The sequence below is a fragment of the Botrytis cinerea genome, chromosome 12 (genome assembly GCF_000143535.2).
Source record: "Botrytis cinerea B05.10 chromosome 12, complete sequence".
Taxonomy (NCBI): domain Eukaryota; kingdom Fungi; phylum Ascomycota; class Leotiomycetes; order Helotiales; family Sclerotiniaceae; genus Botrytis; species Botrytis cinerea.
In genome coordinates this window covers 548,665-568,143 of record NC_037321.1, presented here as the reverse complement: position 1 = coordinate 568,143, position 19,479 = coordinate 548,665, and the positions used below count along the sequence as shown (strand labels likewise).

Genomic DNA, 19,479 nt, shown 5'->3' with positions numbered 1-19,479 from the left:
ACTTTCCTTTATTTGTTGTTTGTGGACTCAGCGATGAATATAAATTACAGCTTGACTGTTCAATAAAAGGTCTCCATCTACCTCATGTTATGATTCCATATTGGACATCTTTTGTACAGAGCTGTGGAGTCATAAGAGTCAGATCTATTCTAAGAGTCACAATCAGCAAACGACAAACATTTCAATTCTCTTCCATGAAACGAAAACACAACGAAGAAGAGATTTCTTTCGCAAAAAGATTACGAGGAACAACTATGGCGACCGCTACCGTTGTGTTGACTCCTCGAGAAAGCCAACTTCGAAATCTTTTGCTTGATGTAGCGAATTTTGTCAATGAGTCAAAGGACATTGAGAAGAAAGTCGAGTTGAGATGGGCAGGAGGATGGGTTCGGGATAAGCTACTGGGGATCCAAAGTCATGATATTGACATAGCAATCAATGTCATGACTGGACAGAACTTTGGTCTGAAGGTGAGGGAATATTTGGAAGATGCAGAAAACCTCAAGAAACATGGACTGGAAGCTAAAGATGTCAAAAAACTATACAAAATTGCTGCGAATCCAGAGAAGTCTAAACAGCTAGAAACTGCAACTACAAACATTTTCCAATTCGATGTGGATTTTGTGAATTTACGCAAAGAAACTTACACCGAAGATAGTCGAAATCCTGAAATGGAATTTGGTACTGCAGAAGAAGATGCACTCAGACGAGATGCTACGATTAATGCTCTGTTCTATAATCTTCACACAGATATTCTTGAAGATTTCACCGGAGGACTTGCGGATATGAAGGCCAAACTCATCAAAACACCACTTGAGCCATACACTACTTTCAAGGACGATCCGTTACGAGTCTTGCGGTTGATCAGATTCGCTAGTCGCCTAGATTTCAAAATTGATTCGGAGGCGGAAGATTGCATGAGTAATCCAGCCATCATGGAAGCTCTAAGACTTAAGATCAGTCGAGAAAGAGTTGGGGTTGAAGTGGAGAAAATGTTAAAAGGTAAGCAAGCTATCATTAAGACAACACTTTAATGTTTCGATTTGTTTCTTACCAATTTCAGGGAATAACCCATGGCTTTCTTTGAACTATTTTGATCGACTTGGTATCTATTCAACAATATTCACGGATCCTACAGCACATGAAATTCCAGCGCCAGATACATCGAGCTGGAGAATTGTGTACGATTGTCTAAAGGAGATGACATTGAACGAAACACCAGACTCAATTTACAAATCGCTAGTGCGATCAGACGATGCTAAATATCTTGCCTGGATTCTCGCCGCTTTAGCACCATGGACGGCCATCCCACCAGCACAGGCAGCAAAACCAGGAGGAAAAACACCTCCACCATATGGAGCTTTAGTTGCTCGAGAAGGATTGAAAGCAGAAAGTAAATTGTGCAATATGGTTGCCGGTGCATTCAAACAATATGCCGAGATCACTGAGCTCAAGGATGCAATCAAAAGAAACGACTCATATGTTCACGAACGAGATACAGTTGGAATGATGATCAGGAAATGGGAATCACATGGTGGACAATGGAAGTTACAAGTTCTGTTTGCATTGCTTGTGGAGTCTTTGAAGCTAGAAAGTTCTGAAGGTATGGTTGATCTCCTCATGTCTTGATTATTGAAAAACTTGCATGCGCTAAAATTTATACTAAGTTTCTCCAGAATACCGAACATTGTTCTCTGAATGGCAAAAGTTCATCGACCACCTCAAAGACCTTGACGTAATGGAGGCACCGGCAATCCGAGGGATAGTAGATGGAAAGATTCTTTCAAAGGCACTGGGTGTCAAGCCTGGCATATGGATGGCGCCGGCATTGAACGTATGCATGGAGTGGCAGTTGAGAAATCCTGATTCGACAGATACGGAGGCTGCGATTGAAGAAGTTAGGAAGCGAAAAGAGGAGTTAAATATACCCCAGAAATAGTGATTACGGGAAGTTGGCCAGCGATCTATTACAGATTACATAGTTAATATACTGTCAATATTTGCAGTTGCTCGCCACTCACCTATGCCATCGGATTTTTTGCGCCATCGCAAGTAGACAGTCTGTCTAGCGTAGGTCATCACTCTCCAATCTATTTTAGCATGAAATTAATCTCCGACTTCAAATTGTCGTCACAAGTTAGTTCATAATGTCTGATCCAATCCCAGTGAATCGCATTAGAAGTTGTTTAATGCAAATCACCAATGATGATTGCTATACGTCCCTCTCATTCTGTTGCACGACTATTTACAGTTGAAACATTTATTATTATGGTCCCGTGAGAAAGAGGTCTTGGGCATCCATCCTCATACCCAAAACCATTACCGTTTTTCGCACTTGGTCGATTTGATGACCCTGTATTTTAGCATCTATCTGCGAAAAACGTTGGCCTCTTTCTACTCCGTTTATAAATGTTAACTCACTGTATTGTATTGATTACAATCAGGTAACAATGAACCAGACGTAAGACATTTGATCTACCGCTCATTGCAAATCCTTATGGTGTAGTCTTTGACACAACTACGAAGAGAAAGTAGTGCTGACTTAAAATTCAACTCGCGTCGTCGACAAGAAGATGAAAATTTGAAACCGAATGCCCTTGCATGTCCAGGTATACATCCCTCTTGTAGACGATCTATCTATCCATCATGTTACGTTCTACTCCTCCTCTGTTATATCCATCAGCGTTCATTGATTATTCTCTAAGCAACCCAGAGTACGTCGCAATGGCTGTGTGTCTTTCAAATCTGTTCAATGGGTCATATCCAACCTTTGGTGTCTATTCCGAAGTTTGACAACTCTCCATTATTTTGTAGGCACGGCTCATCTGGAGCCAGTAATGATTATTTTCCAGGACAGCTTTGAGGTTCCAACTTTGAAGTTGGTAGAGGCTTTATCTATAGACTTGTTACAAATATGCACATATTCCAAGATATAACGAAACCCCAATGCATATTTGGATCGAAATTCGGCTGCTAGTACAACGCTATCTTCAATAGCGCGTTTTCTCTGCTCGTGACAAGATGATTTTGCTCAGTTGTATAGTTCAAAAGCTAGTCTGTTATTCTAGGATGAAATAAGGTGTCAAATATCCTATGTTTCATCATTGACGCCACTCCAGTTACAAAGTGGGAAAACTAAATCCTGTGTTTTGGCCTTGATACATTTGTCTTGCGAGACTTATTTGGTTATGGAATTACGAGAGATTGCGTAAAGAATTTCTCACATCTGCGCCAAAAAATCGAATTATCCAAGGTGTATTGAAATTGGTGAATGGGCTTGGAACTTACGTATCTGTTCAACTCACCTAAACTAATCATATCGCAATGATATTTCAGATGTCATAGTTAAAGTGAAGGAAGCCAGAGATATTCAAAATCGGGTTTGATAATGAGAGGTGCTTGATATTTATCCATAATCAGATGTGGAAGAAAAAGGTGCTGTTCATCTTTCTATATTACCAAGTTTGGTCAAATGGTCACCATTAGCAGCACATTGCTAGATCACAATGCGTAAAAATCTTACAATTCACTATATATATATATAATCAAGTCAGGAGGAATGTTAGTTACATTCATTTCTAGATACTAGGTAATTAGACACTAGGTACATGATTCCAGATTCACCCTTGTGAGATTTTCCATCAAATCAAAAACACCCACTATCTTTTTCCAAAGCTGGAGTTTGTGAGAAGGAAAGCAAGAAGAAAAACACGAACAATAAATGAAGACGAGAAAAGAAAAGAACGTGTTCTTGCTTGAAACGAGGACAAAGTAAAAACCAAAGATCCAAGAACACACAAAAAAAGCTTCCAGGAAGTGATCTCAGAACAAATCATCATATGTCAAGGTTCAAAATCCAAATCGAAAATCGACGTTAGAATTGGACCATATTGACTTTAGATTTATCATCATAGAACAGAAAGTAAATCAATCGCAACAGCCCCCAAATATCACCAGCTCCCTCTCACAATTTTCCCACTCCCACAAGCCAACGCCCACATGATCAGAGATCAAAAGCCCCAAAAAATCATCGGAAAGTTGATTTCCACCGATTCCCCAAAAGTTTGACCTATCAAGTAAAGTTCTTCGCAGAACCCACCATCGTCTAGACCAGATCCAACCTCTCTCATACTCCCACTCCTATGTATGCCAGGTTGAGCTGACAATGGAGCGAAAGTAGATATGAGTGGGAAGATTGACAGACAGCCCCAGCAAAAAACATTAGCATCGGCTTCATCTAAGTCCCTCGTGAGAAGGTATAAATTAGGACTCGGTTTATACTACCATGAGTTTCGCATCGTGCAATGGGTCTTCACTATGCTGACAATCTTCCCCGTACCACTAGATAGCATCGATCTTTCACCACAGGATGCATCTACTTGCAGGCAAGTACAGTGGTGTTGAAGTAAAGATGTGTTTCTTGAAGCATGGCAATGGATTGAAGAAGAAAGGAAAAAAAAGTTGAAGGAAGAGGGAGGGAAGAGTCCTTTTAAGGACGTAAAGTGATGCACCTTGACGGCCAAGCGAGACCAACTGCAAGACTAAACTGTAAATTCAAGTTATGCCAGAGAATTTTTTTCCTTTGTTAGTGAGGCGCAGTAAGTTGATAGTGAATATGAATACGGCAAATTGCTCTTAAATTGACCTAAATTCACTCTCATGTCACTTTTAGATTCCAAGATAGGGGTTGAACTTAAATCTACCTATAGTTTTAAGCCAGAATCGATGATTTTTGAAATCTGAAATTATAATAGAAAGCAAGAATTTATTATTCGAAGCTAGAAAATAGGGTAGAATGTAGTCTATTGAAGTTAGAGTCTAAAAGTAGCATGAGAGTAAATGCATATCAATTTTAGAGGCATAATAAGAGTAACATTTTGTACTTTTATTAGTAGCATGAGAATAATTTGCGAATATCAACAATGGATGGTTGCGAAGTTGTCATTCCATGTTTTATGTGCAGTTATACCGACCCAAAGGACAGCAGCCCATATATCACATCACTTCTCGCCCGCAAAAGTAGATTGCTATTGATTTAATTTCCAGGCAAGGCTAATAATAGTCCAGTCAAGACTGATCCTTTTGCGGCAAAAAAAAAAAAAAAAAAAAGAATCTTCCCAGGAATCTAGGAGCTGGATTCACTACTAAATCAAGTTCTTTTCACGACCCTATGAATTTCCTTAATGAATATCCTTCCGCAGACATATACACGGCATCTACTCTACCTACTATCACCCACCATCGTTATCACTGTCATTTGGTGTCGTTCGTGTCCGATGCTCTCTACTGCTCAATTCATAGAATCATAAGAATGCACAATTGTAAATGCTCCTTCCATCCAAAGCAGGATGGGCCGCGATGGACCCCCAAGAAATCAAAATCAAAATCAAGACCTTGCTGCCTCTCGAAGTCTAGAAGGGATTATTCGAACAATCATATTCAGCTCTAGTACTAATAACCAGTAGTGAATATAAGTCAATTGTAATTATGATGTCTGGCAACTGTTTAGCACAATGTATTTTCAGGTATAGGACACCCCAATTTTCTAAAGTTTATTCTAAAACATTCGTGAGCATCTGAGCCTTCAGAAATGTTCATGCATCGAACTAAGTCCCAAGTCCCGAAAACCTATGAACTCCCACTCACGATGCTCACTAGCAGCTGCTCATGTGAAGTTAACTCGAGGCTAAACCCAGCGCTATAAGTTTAGACAAGCTTTCCAATTGTAATTTAGATTCTCACTAACACTTTGACACCCAGTAGACGATGATGCGCTGCAGAAGTATGTGCTCCGCGGGCGAGCTAGTCCTTTAATTTGCTAAGTGGATAGTGGGAATAGGTACGATCTACCACTCTCAAGACTTCAAGAGAGAGTGTGGATTTCGTCCTGAATAGTCACGTAGCTTAGAATAGTTTGATATCTTTGGCAAGCAGAGCCAGGTCGATATAATTGTCACTTACGACGCGGAATCACAAACACGGCAAGCAATCGCCGAAACTGCAAGACCTCGACAGGCAATACGGCATAGCCAGTAAGCACAAGGTAACTACTGCACAAGCAGAACCACATGGCATGCCGGCAGATGAATATATGTGGGAATAGCACAAATGTGCATCGTTGGTACCTCGGCCCCTATAACCGACGTCCATTTAGAGTTGAAGCTAACCTTACCCCACACTTCATAAATTTCCCATCTTGGGTATTTTTTCCTGAATTTCAGAACATCAAAATCTACAAAGTTCTATTTTTCTAAAATCATTTTGCAACAAATAGAGAAAGTGTTGTTTAGTTCTTAGCCATTGTCATCACTTCAACCGAAGACTTATCAAACATCACACCTTCTTTTCACACTCTCAGATTCCCGGATAAAGAACCCAAATAGGAAGCTTACTCGCGCGTATATTATCCGAAATGCCACCCTTACGCCATTCCGTCTCTCAGCTATTCGCGCCGCATCCAGCGTTTGCGCTTCGAAGCTCCCAATCACCCCAACAATCGCTTCATACAGCTCCTTCAGCATCTTCTTCAAATAACGACGAGATGATTCCGTCACTCCAGCCAAAAAGACCCACCGTGAGTGTTGTACCTTTGCTCGGCTTTCCTTGTCCAGCGCGTGATAAGTGAAGAATGTATATGGCTAATCCATTATCCATCCATCCCACTAGGTCCCAATTCCCACTACATCCTCAACTCCACCTCCCAACCCACCTGCAACTTCAATGTCTCCACCTACCTACCAATCACAATCTCCCTTCCCTACCGCGTCTCCATCCTTTTGCGCTCCCTCATTCCCCACCCCAGCTTCAATTCCTCCCCGCACCCAAATTGAAGCTCTGCCACCCCACGCAACACCTTTACAATCAACAGATGCAACCTCTCCCTTCCTACACTTAACTTACAGAAATGGCAAATTCGTTCTCGATTCTGCAAAACGGCATCCAGTGTTCTTCACAGATAGATTGAGGAGAGCGCCTACAGGAGTGGAAGCAAATGAATATGCATATGAGGATTGGAAGGCGGGGAGTCCGGTTGCGAGTGGCTATGTGTACGAAAGTGGTGAAGTTCAAGAAAGAGAGGCAAAGTTGTAAGGGGGCTTCTTGATTGCGACCATTGAACATGATTGAGGTTTATTATAACAGTTTTGTATTGGAGTCCGGCTGGAAAAGGGAATGCGATTTGTGGATTGTAAATATGGGACTCATCGTTTTCCACATGGTTACGAGTGCTTAACATGGTGTGCTAAGATTGTTTTTAGTTTTGTTATGCATGCGCAATCATAAATAACCCATCAATTGCTTGTCCTTATAAACCCATAAAGTATGTATACTAAAATAACATAAAGCCGCATCCCAAAACTCCACGCCGTGGTATAAAGTCCCCAACCCTAATGTTGATCCTCTCCAATGGTCAATTTGAACTCAATGCACGGCTTTCTCAACCCACATTATGCCGTTTTCTCTGCAATGCACCTATCCAACACATTTTTGCCATCCCGGTAATCCGCATCCAAACCCAACAAACAAGTAGAGCAAGAAGATGATAACAACAGTCAGAAGTACCATCAACTTCACATTCTTCCACCACATCTGTCTGCGCAAGCCTCTACTCCTGATTCTGAATTCCGATGCGCTTCCACCGAGTCTATCCGTTTTGTCAACGAGCAGATCAATTCTCTCACCTCTTTCCAGGAGACTTTCGATATTTTGACTCATAATCCCTCGCACATTATCAATTTCACCCTGCACGTTCTTAATCGCATCCTCTTTGCCACCCTGGGTTGTTCCGTATTCTACCATCAATTTCTTGAGTTCGGAGTTGAATGATCCAGCGCCGTAACTTCCTAAATCGGAAAAGTCTGTAGTAGAAGGTGGAAAAGATGTAAAGAAGCGCTTTTTGATCTCGAAAAGAAACCCGAACGGTATGCGGCGGCCGAGAGAGGCATCGGCGATCACGAGGAATGTGAGTCCACCCGCAGACGATTCGGAAGCAGGGTATTCAGAGGGCGCAGATGCCATATAGTGAATGAAGGAGTTGTTGTGAGTGTAAGTCAATTTTTGAGGTTCATCATGCTTAATTTTTGGAAGGACAAGGGAGGCTAGGGATGAAGTTTGCGAAGCGGCGGATGTGGTATGCTCGGCAAGAATGGTCGTATTGTGAGAGATACAAGAACTACATATGTTAGAGGGTAGAATAAGTATATGCGAGAGCGATGTATACTTACTAGAGAAGGGGAGTTGGTGGTGTGGATGAGGAAGCCATTGTTGGAATTTGAATTGAGAATTCGAAGTGTTTTCCACAAAGTCCAAAGTTTTCCAATATCCTGAATGCAATTCAACAGAAGGAAGATGTAGCGGTCGATGGAGATGATATCAACGACTGCATGCGAATATGGACTGGCAGTTGATGAGGATAATGGCGATAGTTGGATAATTCAATTCAATATGGTTTGCATAAAGGTAACAGGATTGGGAAAGCACAATGACGATGGCTCAGGAACTAATGCGGCTGCGGCCGACGCTAAGACATGCAGTGTCTCAATGATTACCTAATCACAAAATCAAATCATTATTTGAGGTCAAATATTATTCTACCCATAATTGGATGCTTTTGCGCTGTCTACTGCGGTAATGACATTGATCAGCAGGAGGTCTGGAAAATGTGCGTTCTGTACATTTCGCAGCTTGATATGGCCGAGCGCTTCACCTCTCACGCCCAACAGTAGAAGTTTCCATCAGTCGAGGCCTGTGGCGAGGACGATTCCAAAGTCGCGCCGGAAGAAGGTATATAATACGGGCACTGCTACTTTGGTATCCTCATCTGCTTACCACCTATATTTTAGTACCCAGAGCCTTCGGAGTCTTACGGAGTATCAAATCATAATGGTTCGTATAAAGGGCATGGAACGCCGAAAGACACTGAGGGGCGGGCGAGGACGGCATTTCGAAAGTTCGAACAAACGATAATGCAAGAAGCCCGAATGCTAAAAAGAATACTTATTCATGGAACGATATATGTGGAGCCAGCCGGGGACAAAGAACTGAAAGGGTGGGGTGTAACAAGTAAAGAGGAATTGCTAGTCAAGCTTCGAGAATTTGAGGATGTAATAGCAGAGGCTGGCAGAAGGGCAACTGAGCGGGGCGAGATTGATAAAGCGTCAAATCCCATCTTTTGCAAACTTAAGGACGCATATATTGCAAAGGATACTAAAGGCTTGCAAGACGAAATAAGACATGCATTCACCCATTTCACACTCTCCGGTAGGTTTTCGAAACAAGAACTTGCAAGCCACCAGAGGTTAGCAGACTTTCGTTATCCAATTGAATGGTACCCAGCGACACGAGCGATGCAACGTACTTTCCACTTGCACGTTGGACCGACGAATTCTGGCAAGACATATCATGCTCTGCAAAAGCTTGAGGCAGCCAATAGTGGTATATATGCTGGGCCGCTACGATTACTGGCTCACGAAGTTTATACGAGATTCAATGCGAAAGGAAAACCATGTTCTCTTATCACTGGAGAGGAACGACGAATCCCAGAGGGTGCTAAGGATACCATGAAGAGTTGTACCGTAGAGATGGTACCTCTGAATTCGAAAGTCGACGTAGCAGTTATAGATGAGATTCAGATGATCGGAGATGAAGAACGTGGCTGGGCTTGGACCCAAGCAGTACTGGGAGTTCAGGCCAAGGAAGTACATCTCTGTGGCGAAGTCCGAACAACTGATTTGATAAAAAAGTTATGTGCAATGATGGGAGACAAGTTGATCATACACAATTATGAAAGGCTTGGGAAATTACAAGTAATGGCAAAGAGTCTTACATCAAGACATTCCGAGAGAGATGGTCCATCTGGCAAAGAGAGCACTCCGGTCAGCAAACTAGAGAAAGGGGATGCTGTCATCTTGTTTTCGAGGATGAGAATTCATGCAATGAAAAACGCAATTGAGGCACATCATAGAGGCAAACGATGCGCTATTGTTTATGGGTCATTACCTCCCGAGACTCGTGCTCAACAAGCCGCTTTGTTCAATGACCCAGACAATGATTACGATTTTCTGGTTGCTAGTAATGCCGTTGGCATGGGTTTAAATTTAAGTATCAAACGTGTCATTCTTGAATCTGTCAAGAGGCATAATGGCACAGACTTTATGACTCTTCCTATCTCCGAAATTAAACAAATTGCTGGCCGGGCTGGGAGATACAAGACAGCCCGAGATGCCATCGAAGCAGGGCCAATCGATGTCGCAGATGGCATCCCCACTAAACCAACAGAACCTCCCGTTGGCCTCGTCACAACATTCTTCAAGACTGACCACGAGATATTATCAAGCGCCATGTCAAAAGAGGCAGCACAAATGACAACAGCGGGAATTTTTCCTCCTGCAAATGTCATAGAACGCTTCGCTGAGTATTTCCCCAAGAGTACACCATTTAGTTACGTGATACTGCGACTACATGAGCTCGGCTCTTTAAGTAGCGAATTCCACCTATGTCAACTCAAGGAGCAAGCTGCCATTGCAGACATCATTCAAGAATTCGACCTTACCATTCGAAACCGCCTCATTTTTCTCGCTGCTCCCGTGTCTTTGCGCGATCCTGGAGTTGTCAATGTAGTAAAAGCCTTTGCTCGCTGTGTATCCAACAATACTGGTGGTCACATTCTCAATATATCTGAGCTGAGTCTTGAACTTTTGGATGAGGATCCTGACACTTTTACTCGGCAGAACGAACGGGAAATGTATGTGCGCAGTATTGAAAGATTGCACAAAAACATTACACTCTACCTCTGGTTGAGTTACAGATTTACAGGTGTATTCCACAGCCAAGCCTTGGCATTCCACATTAAGGGGTTAGTAGAGGAGAAGATTGATTTATGTTTGGCTAAGGCCGAGTGGCAAGAGAAAGCTAGAATAAAGGCAATGAAACGAAATGTAGAGCTTTTGAACGCTCTTTCGGAGGATAAAGGTATCATAAATACTGCGTCAGTTGATGGACCTTTGGAGGGGAATATTTCCGAAGATTCAAAGGAGTCTCTAGAATCAAAGACACCGCTGATGGACGAGACCTCGGGCAATCCCAGGATGTACTCAGATGCCCAGGCGAACAGTGAGACTCAATCTGGAAGGAGGGACGCCAGTGATAAGAAAACCGGCACCCTTAAAATTCCACTACATCCGAAACTTCGCGGACGTCATGCCAGTCCGTGAAACATAATCAGTTAAAATGTGAGATATTTACAATGGAACCGTGTGAATTGCCAATGTGCTGCACATTCCTCTCTCAAGATCTGAAAATAAATTATATTATTACTGTATACTTTGCATCTCATTTCTCTCATGATTTAATGTAACTGTTTGCTATGCTCTATTATATCCCGCTCCTCTAAAACCCTCGACTAGAATTTCTTGGTATACCTAACAGTCCTTAATCACATGTGTTATTCCAAATTTCAAAGAGTGTGCTTCCTCATTGAACTACAATAAGCTCTCTGACAGTCAAGTGCTATATCTACCTTGGACAATAGTCCCGTTGTACCATCTCGAAACAAATGATAGAAGTGATGTTTTGGGGGTAAATGCGCCTCCGAAGAAATCAAACGCCCTGTTTTTCGTCCTTTCTAGGTTTGCGTTTAAACGCTAACGATCTTTAAAAAATTCGTTCGATTAAGGAGTGCAATTATGGATTGTATAATAGTTGAGTTGTTATATACAATGATATATACCGATATCGCATTGGAATTAGGTGTATCTAGAAAAGTCCTAGCGCAAACTGAAATGCTGTTAGTTACAGTGTAGCGCGAAAGACATTCATAGTGAATAAGAGGTACTTACAGGAAGTAAAATATGGCATGCGACTTGGTTTGAAAGGGGTACGATGGCTGTGAAATCCGTTATGTCGAAGCCACGAGGTGCGAAGGCTCCCAGGTACACCATTCCTCCCAAAATCGGTATCATGACTAAATACATCCACTTAAAATCACGAAAGATCTTATCTAAACCAATTCTGAAGCCGCCAGCTTCGACTTCTTTGGCGGTAGCCGTCCATTCCATTTTGATACTGAAGAAATGGCATAAGATGGCAGTTAGAAGATGGAAGGATATACCACCGAAGAAGAGAACAAACATGGGTGTCCATTTTGCAGTTTCAACTATGGAGTAGACGAAGACCTTTTCACCAAGGCGATGGCGTAACATGGCGAATGCGAGGGGTGACAGGACGTTGAAGATTACGGCCATACCGACGAAGATTTTCCAGGAGGTGAGGTAGAATTGATCTAGTGAGTCATTGAACCAGCCGACCATTATGTAGTTTGCCAAGGTAAGTGGAATGGCACAGGCAATCGCATAGTCTGTTGATTGGTCAGTTCTTGAACAACTTTCACTGCTTTGAATACTCACAGGTTCCGATGTAGGCTAGAATGGTGATTTTGGATGTGAGTTTGATGTCACTCCAAAGGAATCTCATGAAAAGCTTCGTGAATGGACCTCGCCACCATTTGTAGATGGGATTGAAAACCAGTTCGTTGCACCCATAGGCGTATTTCTCCCATCGAGCAAGTTCGTCGTAAACAGTGAGGGATACGCCTTCTTTGAAACCGCCTTCATGATAAGTTGCCAGTCTTACAATAAACTTTGCCATTTGAAGTCGTAGACTCATATCGAAGTCCTCAGAGACATGATCTAGCAAGGCGTTAGGGTTGTGGTATAGACTGAGCATTGAATTGTCATACCGTCAGACCAGAACTTCAATTGTCCATCTTCTTCGTAAGCTACGCTCTGTACAGCTTTCCATCGCAGAAAGGCGTTGTGGCCAACAAACGGAGCACAATCACCGTTTCCTACTGCGAAGGTAATAGACATGTAGATGAGATTTGTAAAGTAAGTTACTGCCAACTGTTAGTGCTTTTTTTGATGATTCTCTACAAGAAATACTTGCTTCCATTTTCGAAAGGATTATGAGCAACTTGCATGACACCAGAGGCATGTTGTAGGATAGCCACTTGAGGACTCTCGTGCATTTCTAATGCGCCCAGTAGAAGACAGTCTTCAGGCACTCGAGTGTCGCTATCAATGATCAAAATGATATCACCGATACGAACATTGCCTCCAGCCATAGTCCGCCCTTCATCTTGCTCAAGACAAGTCGCCAGAGCCTGTTTGTAAAGCACGTCTTCCTCATCTGGAGTAATACCACCTTCAGGCCTATCTTCCGCTGCAGATTTGGCAGCAATAAGTCTCAGTAGCTCATCTTCAACTCGAATAGAGAAACTGAGACAGTAGTTCATGTTCGACGCTTTTTTGAATTGGCCCTTTCGCTGGAATCCTTCAGGGTTATCTTGTACCTTCTTTCCTTGATACCATTTCTTTTTGCTGTGGGTGTGCTTGGGGCGGGAACAGTAGCCGATGTTATTCAACTCATAAAACGTCTTTCGAGCTTCACATAGCTCAGGATCTACAGCTTGCATTCCATCCTCGTTAACGTAGATTGAAGCCGAGCCACCTTGTGCTTCATAGTATCGAATAGCAGCCAGGATACTAGTCACAGTAGGAATGATAACACTATCACATTCAGTCAGCAGCTCTTCAATAAAGGTCTGGTACCGTCTTACCCTTTTAATCCTTCTTTATACACTGGCATCTGTATAGTGATGTGTGGCAGTTCTAAGTCAGGGTAACGGCCCCTCTTGGGCGGTTTGGCCGAATAGAACTGAGAATTCTTTCGAACATATGTCAAGGGTCCAAATAATTGGAATAGACTTCCCGCAATGACAATCATGAAAAACTGAGTAATAACATGTTAGCTACGTCCGGAAGATTGCCGGTAGTTTTCCGTTGTGTTTGAGGCTTACGCCACGTACGAAGTGGCTGAAAATGTCTTACCAGAGAGAAGGAAGCGAAGAATGGAATAACAGCGACAAGTGCAAACCGGAGTACTCCACCATCCCATTGATATTCTGTTATTAGACGCGACGCACAAAGCATTTCTACGAATACCACCAGAGTCATGGCAAATCCAATGACACCAGCATGTAATAATAGAAAGGGTCTTTCTGGCGGTGCCGCGGCCTCGATATCTGGATTGAAAATTGTGTCTTTGTTTTCTTCGCGCTCAATCGCGGCTTGAACAATATTCATTTTCTCGTTGAATTCAGGATCCTCACTAATAGCTGAGGGTGTTCGTCCGGGAGTTTGACCTGGAGTTTGTCCAATAGGTGGAGTCATGGATGCGTATGGAGAAGTAGCTGTCATGGTACCGATATGAGATCCCCAGATCTAGTGTATTTTTCGTAAGTACATTTCGATTTATGTCGGGGTGGTTTGACTTACCAAACCAACGAGGATACCTTCAACATCTGCTCCATGTGTCATAATGCTTTCAACCGACTCGTTCCAAATGAGAACGAGCCTCTCTTCTCTCAATACACATAAGTACGACTTTTTTGATACTCCAGTACCTCCATATGCAAGTTCTGAAAGGTTTTGGACGATTGGGAGTCTAATTCCACGTGGATGCACTTGAACTTCTGTTTGAAAAGGGCCAATTTGGTCCATCAATGCTGCAGTGATATCTGAAGACATTGTGAAGGCAACTTTGCAACCAAGATATTGCATCACAGTATAAAAGTTGTTATCAACGTTTGGTGGCTCAGTGTAGTAGCTACCATCCGGAAGCCGCATAGCAACACCCACCCACGACGATTCGTTGATGGTGCCATTCTCTTCCTCGATAGGTTGAAGCCATTTGGCAGCACTGCATCGTCTTTGAAGATATTTTGCAACCTGTAAACCATCATCAGGCCAAAGCCAGGAATTGCTTGAAGTTCTATTTGGGGGAAGAATATATAGTGAACAATGTAACCGAAAGACATACCAGAGTATGACGATCGCGGCTTCCTGCAGACCCTGTACTCATAATGCTATGAGGTCGCGAGGCTGGCGCCAAACTTTCTGAGCGGGACATTGAATGCACCGGGACACTTTGACGTCGTTCTGTCATCATAGGGCGTGTATTTGGAAGAATTGGCGGCTGCTCGCCAGAGCGCAGTTGAAAGTTGAATTCTTCAGACATATCGTTATAGGCTTGAGGCCAGGGGAGAACTGATACCAACTCAAACCAAAAATTGAAGAGCTGCAAGTCTAGATTGAAAGAGTGGGAACCTGAGATTATGAGTAATCGATACGCGGATAAATTCGAAGGTAGTTGACGGAATTTGTCGAAAATCGGAAGTCAAGATTACACTTGCCAACACACTCGTTATGGCGGCTGTAGGAGGAAATCTAGGACCATGAACTTTCTGTCTATGGATTGTTCGAGCTAGCTGAGCAAGGGCGGGCGACAGATCATAGAAACTTAGGCTAGTCTCAACGAGTTGCCGGGATGGACAGCACGATTTTAGTACAAATGCAACATTTAAGATATCGAGACCGTGGTTTATAGCCTCGGTGTTGTAGCAGGCAGTAGCCACATCTCCTGCGGGAAGCCTATATTATTGGATCAGATTTACAGATATATAGTGTCTTTGGACGAAAGTTGTGGCTTCATCTATATCTCCACGCATGCAGGATGCAGGATGCAGAATATTGACCTAAGAATAGCATTATGGTCCGACGATAAGGTAGGTGGTCTAGGGAGCGTGTGGTATCTCTGGGAGCTCCAATGGAATAGATAAGTCTATACGGAAATCTCTCCCGTTGAATGGTTCAACAATACGGAGTTTGGAAATATTGAGAGACTATTATTGACCAGGGGAGTGTTGTACATGGCTCTGTATTAGCCAGATTCTCGCAAAACGACCAGGATACGGAAATTGATGAGTTCCTCATTGATCGGAAATCCTCTTGAGATCCTGGGGATACTAGAAAGGTACAAGGAAGAGAGCAGCAATACATCGACCTCCAGAGTGTTCAAACATTTTCGTCCGGTGTTTGATTTGATGTGATTGGCCAAATCGAGGCTCATAACAACGCAATATAGGTGAGCTAGATTGGAACTCTCCAGTTCCCCGGACTAGATGGGCTCAAATGCTGTCAGCCCTTGGCCCCTTACTACAGCAGGGTATTTTCTGAACTTCTCAATACTAATAACGAGTTTAGGTGCAGACCTCGGAGTGATATCTTACTAAAAGCTTCCAGGGGTCACGGACCCACTGTAGGCTTATTTACCCTAAATCAATCGCTAAAGTACCCTGCCCGCTACCCTTCCCTCTTCAAATTGCTGCATGTTACTCAGTGGTACAGATAATACTGTCTCTGGCTGTATGTTGGCCGACAAATCTGCACTTTGTACAACTCATTCGAGGAATTAAAACAATCCAACGTTTTTCCACCCTCTCGTTAGGAATTTCTAATGTCGATCACTCTGATATCCCGACATCTCAACCACCTCATTTTCTTAGTAATACAAACGAAATACCCCAACATGCGTCTATCCTTCTAGAGCATCTGATCCGTTATTTTGAAATTTGACTTGAGTTCTCTGTTTAGACTTTCCTCTGAACACCATCTTCATTTTCCTCTGATTTCAACAGTTTATCTCTCGTCCAATCAAGTACCCGTTACCACAAAGACGAGACTTATCTGCAGGTTCCTGAATTCTCGTATTCAATATCGAAAATCACATGCATTCTTGTAAAGTGTTACAGTGCCATCATCCCATATAAGACATCGAATCATCTATTTTGAGGGCTAGTTGCTCGGGCAATTCAATCATTATCGTGAATTGACGCCTTTGAGATTTTGAGGTTACATCCGCTTTTAGCTTTCGTCTCAGAGACCTCTAAGTCTTTCAAACACCAGGTAGAAATGGTTCACAGCCACTGGATACCAACAGATGTTATGCTGCTTGGTTGAACATAGCTGAACTTTCCTGTATGCAACTCCGTTATCATAATCGATTTTGATGTTCTCGATATCGCGTATATGCCCACTATCGGCGATATTACCAGCGCATTCAGATCTACATGGGGATCATTTCGCTTAGTCCTCTCATTTGTTCTTATGAGCCTGGCAGAAAACGTCCATACCCTCAGGGATTGATGCAAATACAAGGTACTCTGCCGCCCATGCGGTATCCGACAATACCATTAGTGAAATGGATCGATTGATTTTAGCTTATTTGTCGGAGATTTCTCTTATCTTGGAAATATTTTCAACCTTACCATATATTTTTCGTTGGGAGATTCGTGCAAGTGCGTGGGTGGACAGAAGAAGTCAACTGTCTGAACTGAGGTTGTGATATTTTGATAAGTTATCCAGCGACTTATCCCAATCTTTTAAAGTTGCAGACAGTAGAGAATCCTCAAGATGTCAACATACAGTACATCCCTGACTGCACAAGATCCTCAAACCCACCGAGTTTCTGCTCCTGGAACACCTCGACTACTTTCACAACCAGAAACACCAAATCATGAATCCTCCCATACAAGTACACCAAGTGACCGATTCTCATCACCGGGGGAAGGTTCTTCAATTTCAGGTAGGAAAATTGCACTCTTGATGCTTAAGAAATTGCTGATCGTTGAAGATGGTTTAGATATTGTACCTCTCAGGCAACGCCGGTTTAAGAGTGCTAGGCTTATTGGCGAGTAAGTTTGGCCTGGACCTCTGTACTAAACTAAAAGATACTGACTGTAAGAAAGTTATGAAAAGCCATGGCTAGAAAAGGTTGCTACAGAGGGAAAACGCAAGAAATTGTCTGGACGAACTTGGGATTCAATTATTTTCTGGACAAGTATTGTCATTGGCTTTGGGCTTGGAGGTATCATGTGCTACATTGGATTTACATCAGTTCCAAACAACTCATACTGTCTTATGTTTGAGGATGACTTTCATAGCATAGACCCCAGTATATGGAGTTATGAAATTCAACGAGGTGGCTTTGGGTCAGTTCAAATCACCGAATTACTCTGAAAGATCTGTCAGCTGATAAAACTAGTACTGGGTCCTTTGAATGGACTACAAACGATCCTCAAAATGCTTACACTGATGCTGAAGGGCTTCACATCGTCCCAACATTGACAGTCAATTCAACAAATATCACGCCTGCTCAGATTTTAAACGGGTATACATTAAACCTGACTACCGACAACAGACCTGATGGCGTGTGTACGTCTGATGATGCGGGCACGGCTTGTTCTATGTACAGCAATATAACCGCTGGTACTATTATAAATCCAGTTCGAAGCGCAAGATTGTCTACGAAGGGGAAGAAAACTATCAAATATGGCAAAATTGAAGTCATTGCAAAGATGCCAAAGGGTGATTGGTTATGGCCAGCAATTTGGTAGATTTCCGCCTCCCTTTTTAATGGAAATTGCTTACTCTGATTAGGATGATGCCAGAAGATTCGGTTTACGGATCTTGGCCTGCTAGTGGTGAGATAGACCTCGCTGAAAGCAAAGGTAATGACGGGGCTACCTACGATGGAGGCCGAGACAGCATTGTCTCTGCTTTGGTATGATATCTCTGGCGAGAAGTCAGACTTGAGCTGACAGTCACTAAAGCATTGGGGCCCAATTCCTCAAGTAGACGCCTTCTGGAAGACAGATGGAAAACACAATATCCGACGAACCGACTATAGTGAAAGCTATTATACATACGGCCTTGAATGGAGTGAAGACTATATCTTCACGTACATCAACAGTCGTCTCTTGGTACGCTCTCCATAAAACTAGTGATTCTCATCTCGTGGCCTGTCAAGAACTAAGTCTGGTGTAGCAAGTATTTTACCTCTCATTCAGTAAGGGGTATAACAGCATGTGGAATAGAGGAGAATTCGGGAAGACAATTGTGAATAACTCTGCGCTCCATGATCCATGGAGTCAAACGGGAAATCCAGCCACTCCATTTGATCAGGCCTTCTATCTTATCCTGAAGTAAGATTGCCTTGAGCATGAAGTAAGGTGATGATGGATTTGCTAACATTAAGACAGCGTGGCAGTAGGAGGGACCAATGGATACTTCCCGTGAGTTGTCGAATTGTGCGCGGCTACTAGGGACAATGAAAGCTAACGTTGGTGATAGTGATAAGGTTGGCAACAAACCGTGGGGAGATGCTAGTCTGACGGCCCCAGCAGAGTTCTGGAACGCTTCAAGTCAGTGGGGCTCAACGTGGGGGCCGCCCGAGGACAGGGGAATGACTGTTAAGAGTGTCAAAATGTATTCGCAGGGGACTTGCGGAAGCCCGAGCTGAGAACAAAATCGAAAGAGATAGTATATCTCAAGTAAGCAAGATAGGAGAAGTGAGATAGATAAGACGGGTGCTTAATTTGGGTTTAATATTGCATGGAACAAATTTCGGGACGATACACATGGGAAGATAGAAGAGTAGTCGGTAACGGAAGCCTCTCAGCGGACAATAAATTATACAATTTTATACGCTCGTCTACACTGCCATAACTGTTAGAGTGCCGCTGATAAGAAGTGCATACACGAAGATTAGGCAAACAAAAAGATGGTGTTCTCGAATTTTCAAGGA

The 19,479-nt window shown here is 42.8% G+C and overlaps 6 protein-coding genes across 7 annotated transcripts; 4 read left to right on the top strand and 2 right to left on the bottom strand.

Moving 5' to 3' along the window:
• Window positions 1–23: 23 nt before the first annotated feature.
• Window positions 24–2,135, top strand: Bccca1. Of its 2 annotated transcripts, none has more exons than XM_001550248.2 (3): window positions 24–1,002; window positions 1,064–1,603; window positions 1,677–2,135. In XM_001550248.2, exons 1-3 carry the CDS (start codon window positions 90–92, stop codon window positions 1,937–1,939), a joined length of 1,716 nt encoding a protein of 571 aa, XP_001550298.2. In that variant the 5' UTR covers window positions 24–89; the 3' UTR covers window positions 1,940–2,135. The 2 variants fall into 2 exon arrangements, with proteins under 2 accessions (XP_001550298.2, XP_024552063.1); XM_024696257.1 differs by having other exon boundaries at window positions 1,668–2,135.
• A 4,104-nt stretch (window positions 2,136–6,239) lies between these two features.
• Window positions 6,240–7,214, top strand: BCIN_12g01570 (hypothetical protein). Its single transcript, XM_024696256.1, has 2 exons — window positions 6,240–6,574; window positions 6,667–7,214. The coding sequence occupies exons 1-2, from the start codon at window positions 6,413–6,415 to the stop codon at window positions 7,087–7,089; spliced, it is 585 nt and encodes a 194-aa protein (XP_024552062.1). The 5' UTR covers window positions 6,240–6,412; the 3' UTR covers window positions 7,090–7,214.
• A 64-nt stretch (window positions 7,215–7,278) lies between these two features.
• Bcnyv1 lies at window positions 7,279–8,462 on the bottom strand. The gene is made up of 2 exons (XM_001550252.2): window positions 8,223–8,462; window positions 7,279–8,170 (listed from the first exon to the last, which is right to left on the bottom strand). The coding sequence occupies exons 1-2, from the start codon at window positions 8,258–8,260 to the stop codon at window positions 7,471–7,473; spliced, it is 738 nt and encodes a 245-aa protein (XP_001550302.1). The 5' UTR covers window positions 8,261–8,462; the 3' UTR covers window positions 7,279–7,470.
• A 138-nt stretch (window positions 8,463–8,600) lies between these two features.
• On the top strand, window positions 8,601–11,309 carry Bcsuv3. Its single transcript, XM_024696255.1, has 2 exons — window positions 8,601–8,781; window positions 8,841–11,309. The coding sequence occupies exons 1-2, from the start codon at window positions 8,629–8,631 to the stop codon at window positions 11,208–11,210; spliced, it is 2,523 nt and encodes an 840-aa protein (XP_024552061.1). The 5' UTR covers window positions 8,601–8,628; the 3' UTR covers window positions 11,211–11,309.
• A 4-nt stretch (window positions 11,310–11,313) lies between these two features.
• On the bottom strand, window positions 11,314–15,460 carry BCIN_12g01540 (hypothetical protein). Its single transcript, XM_024696254.1, has 9 exons — window positions 14,875–15,460; window positions 14,331–14,783; window positions 13,884–14,276; window positions 13,613–13,785; window positions 12,940–13,562; window positions 12,734–12,889; window positions 12,402–12,683; window positions 11,835–12,352; window positions 11,314–11,772 (listed from the first exon to the last, which is right to left on the bottom strand). Exons 1-9 carry the CDS (start codon window positions 15,070–15,072, stop codon window positions 11,752–11,754), a joined length of 2,817 nt encoding a protein of 938 aa, XP_024552060.1. The 5' UTR covers window positions 15,073–15,460; the 3' UTR covers window positions 11,314–11,751.
• Window positions 15,461–17,069: 1,609 nt separating this feature from the next.
• Window positions 17,070–19,391, top strand: BCIN_12g01530 (hypothetical protein). Its single transcript, XM_024696253.1, has 9 exons — window positions 17,070–17,478; window positions 17,527–17,587; window positions 17,642–17,884; window positions 17,938–18,285; window positions 18,333–18,456; window positions 18,506–18,655; window positions 18,720–18,877; window positions 18,935–18,967; window positions 19,026–19,391. Exons 1-9 carry the CDS (start codon window positions 17,307–17,309, stop codon window positions 19,192–19,194), a joined length of 1,458 nt encoding a protein of 485 aa, XP_024552059.1. The 5' UTR covers window positions 17,070–17,306; the 3' UTR covers window positions 19,195–19,391.
• Window positions 19,392–19,479: the final 88 nt, after the last annotated feature.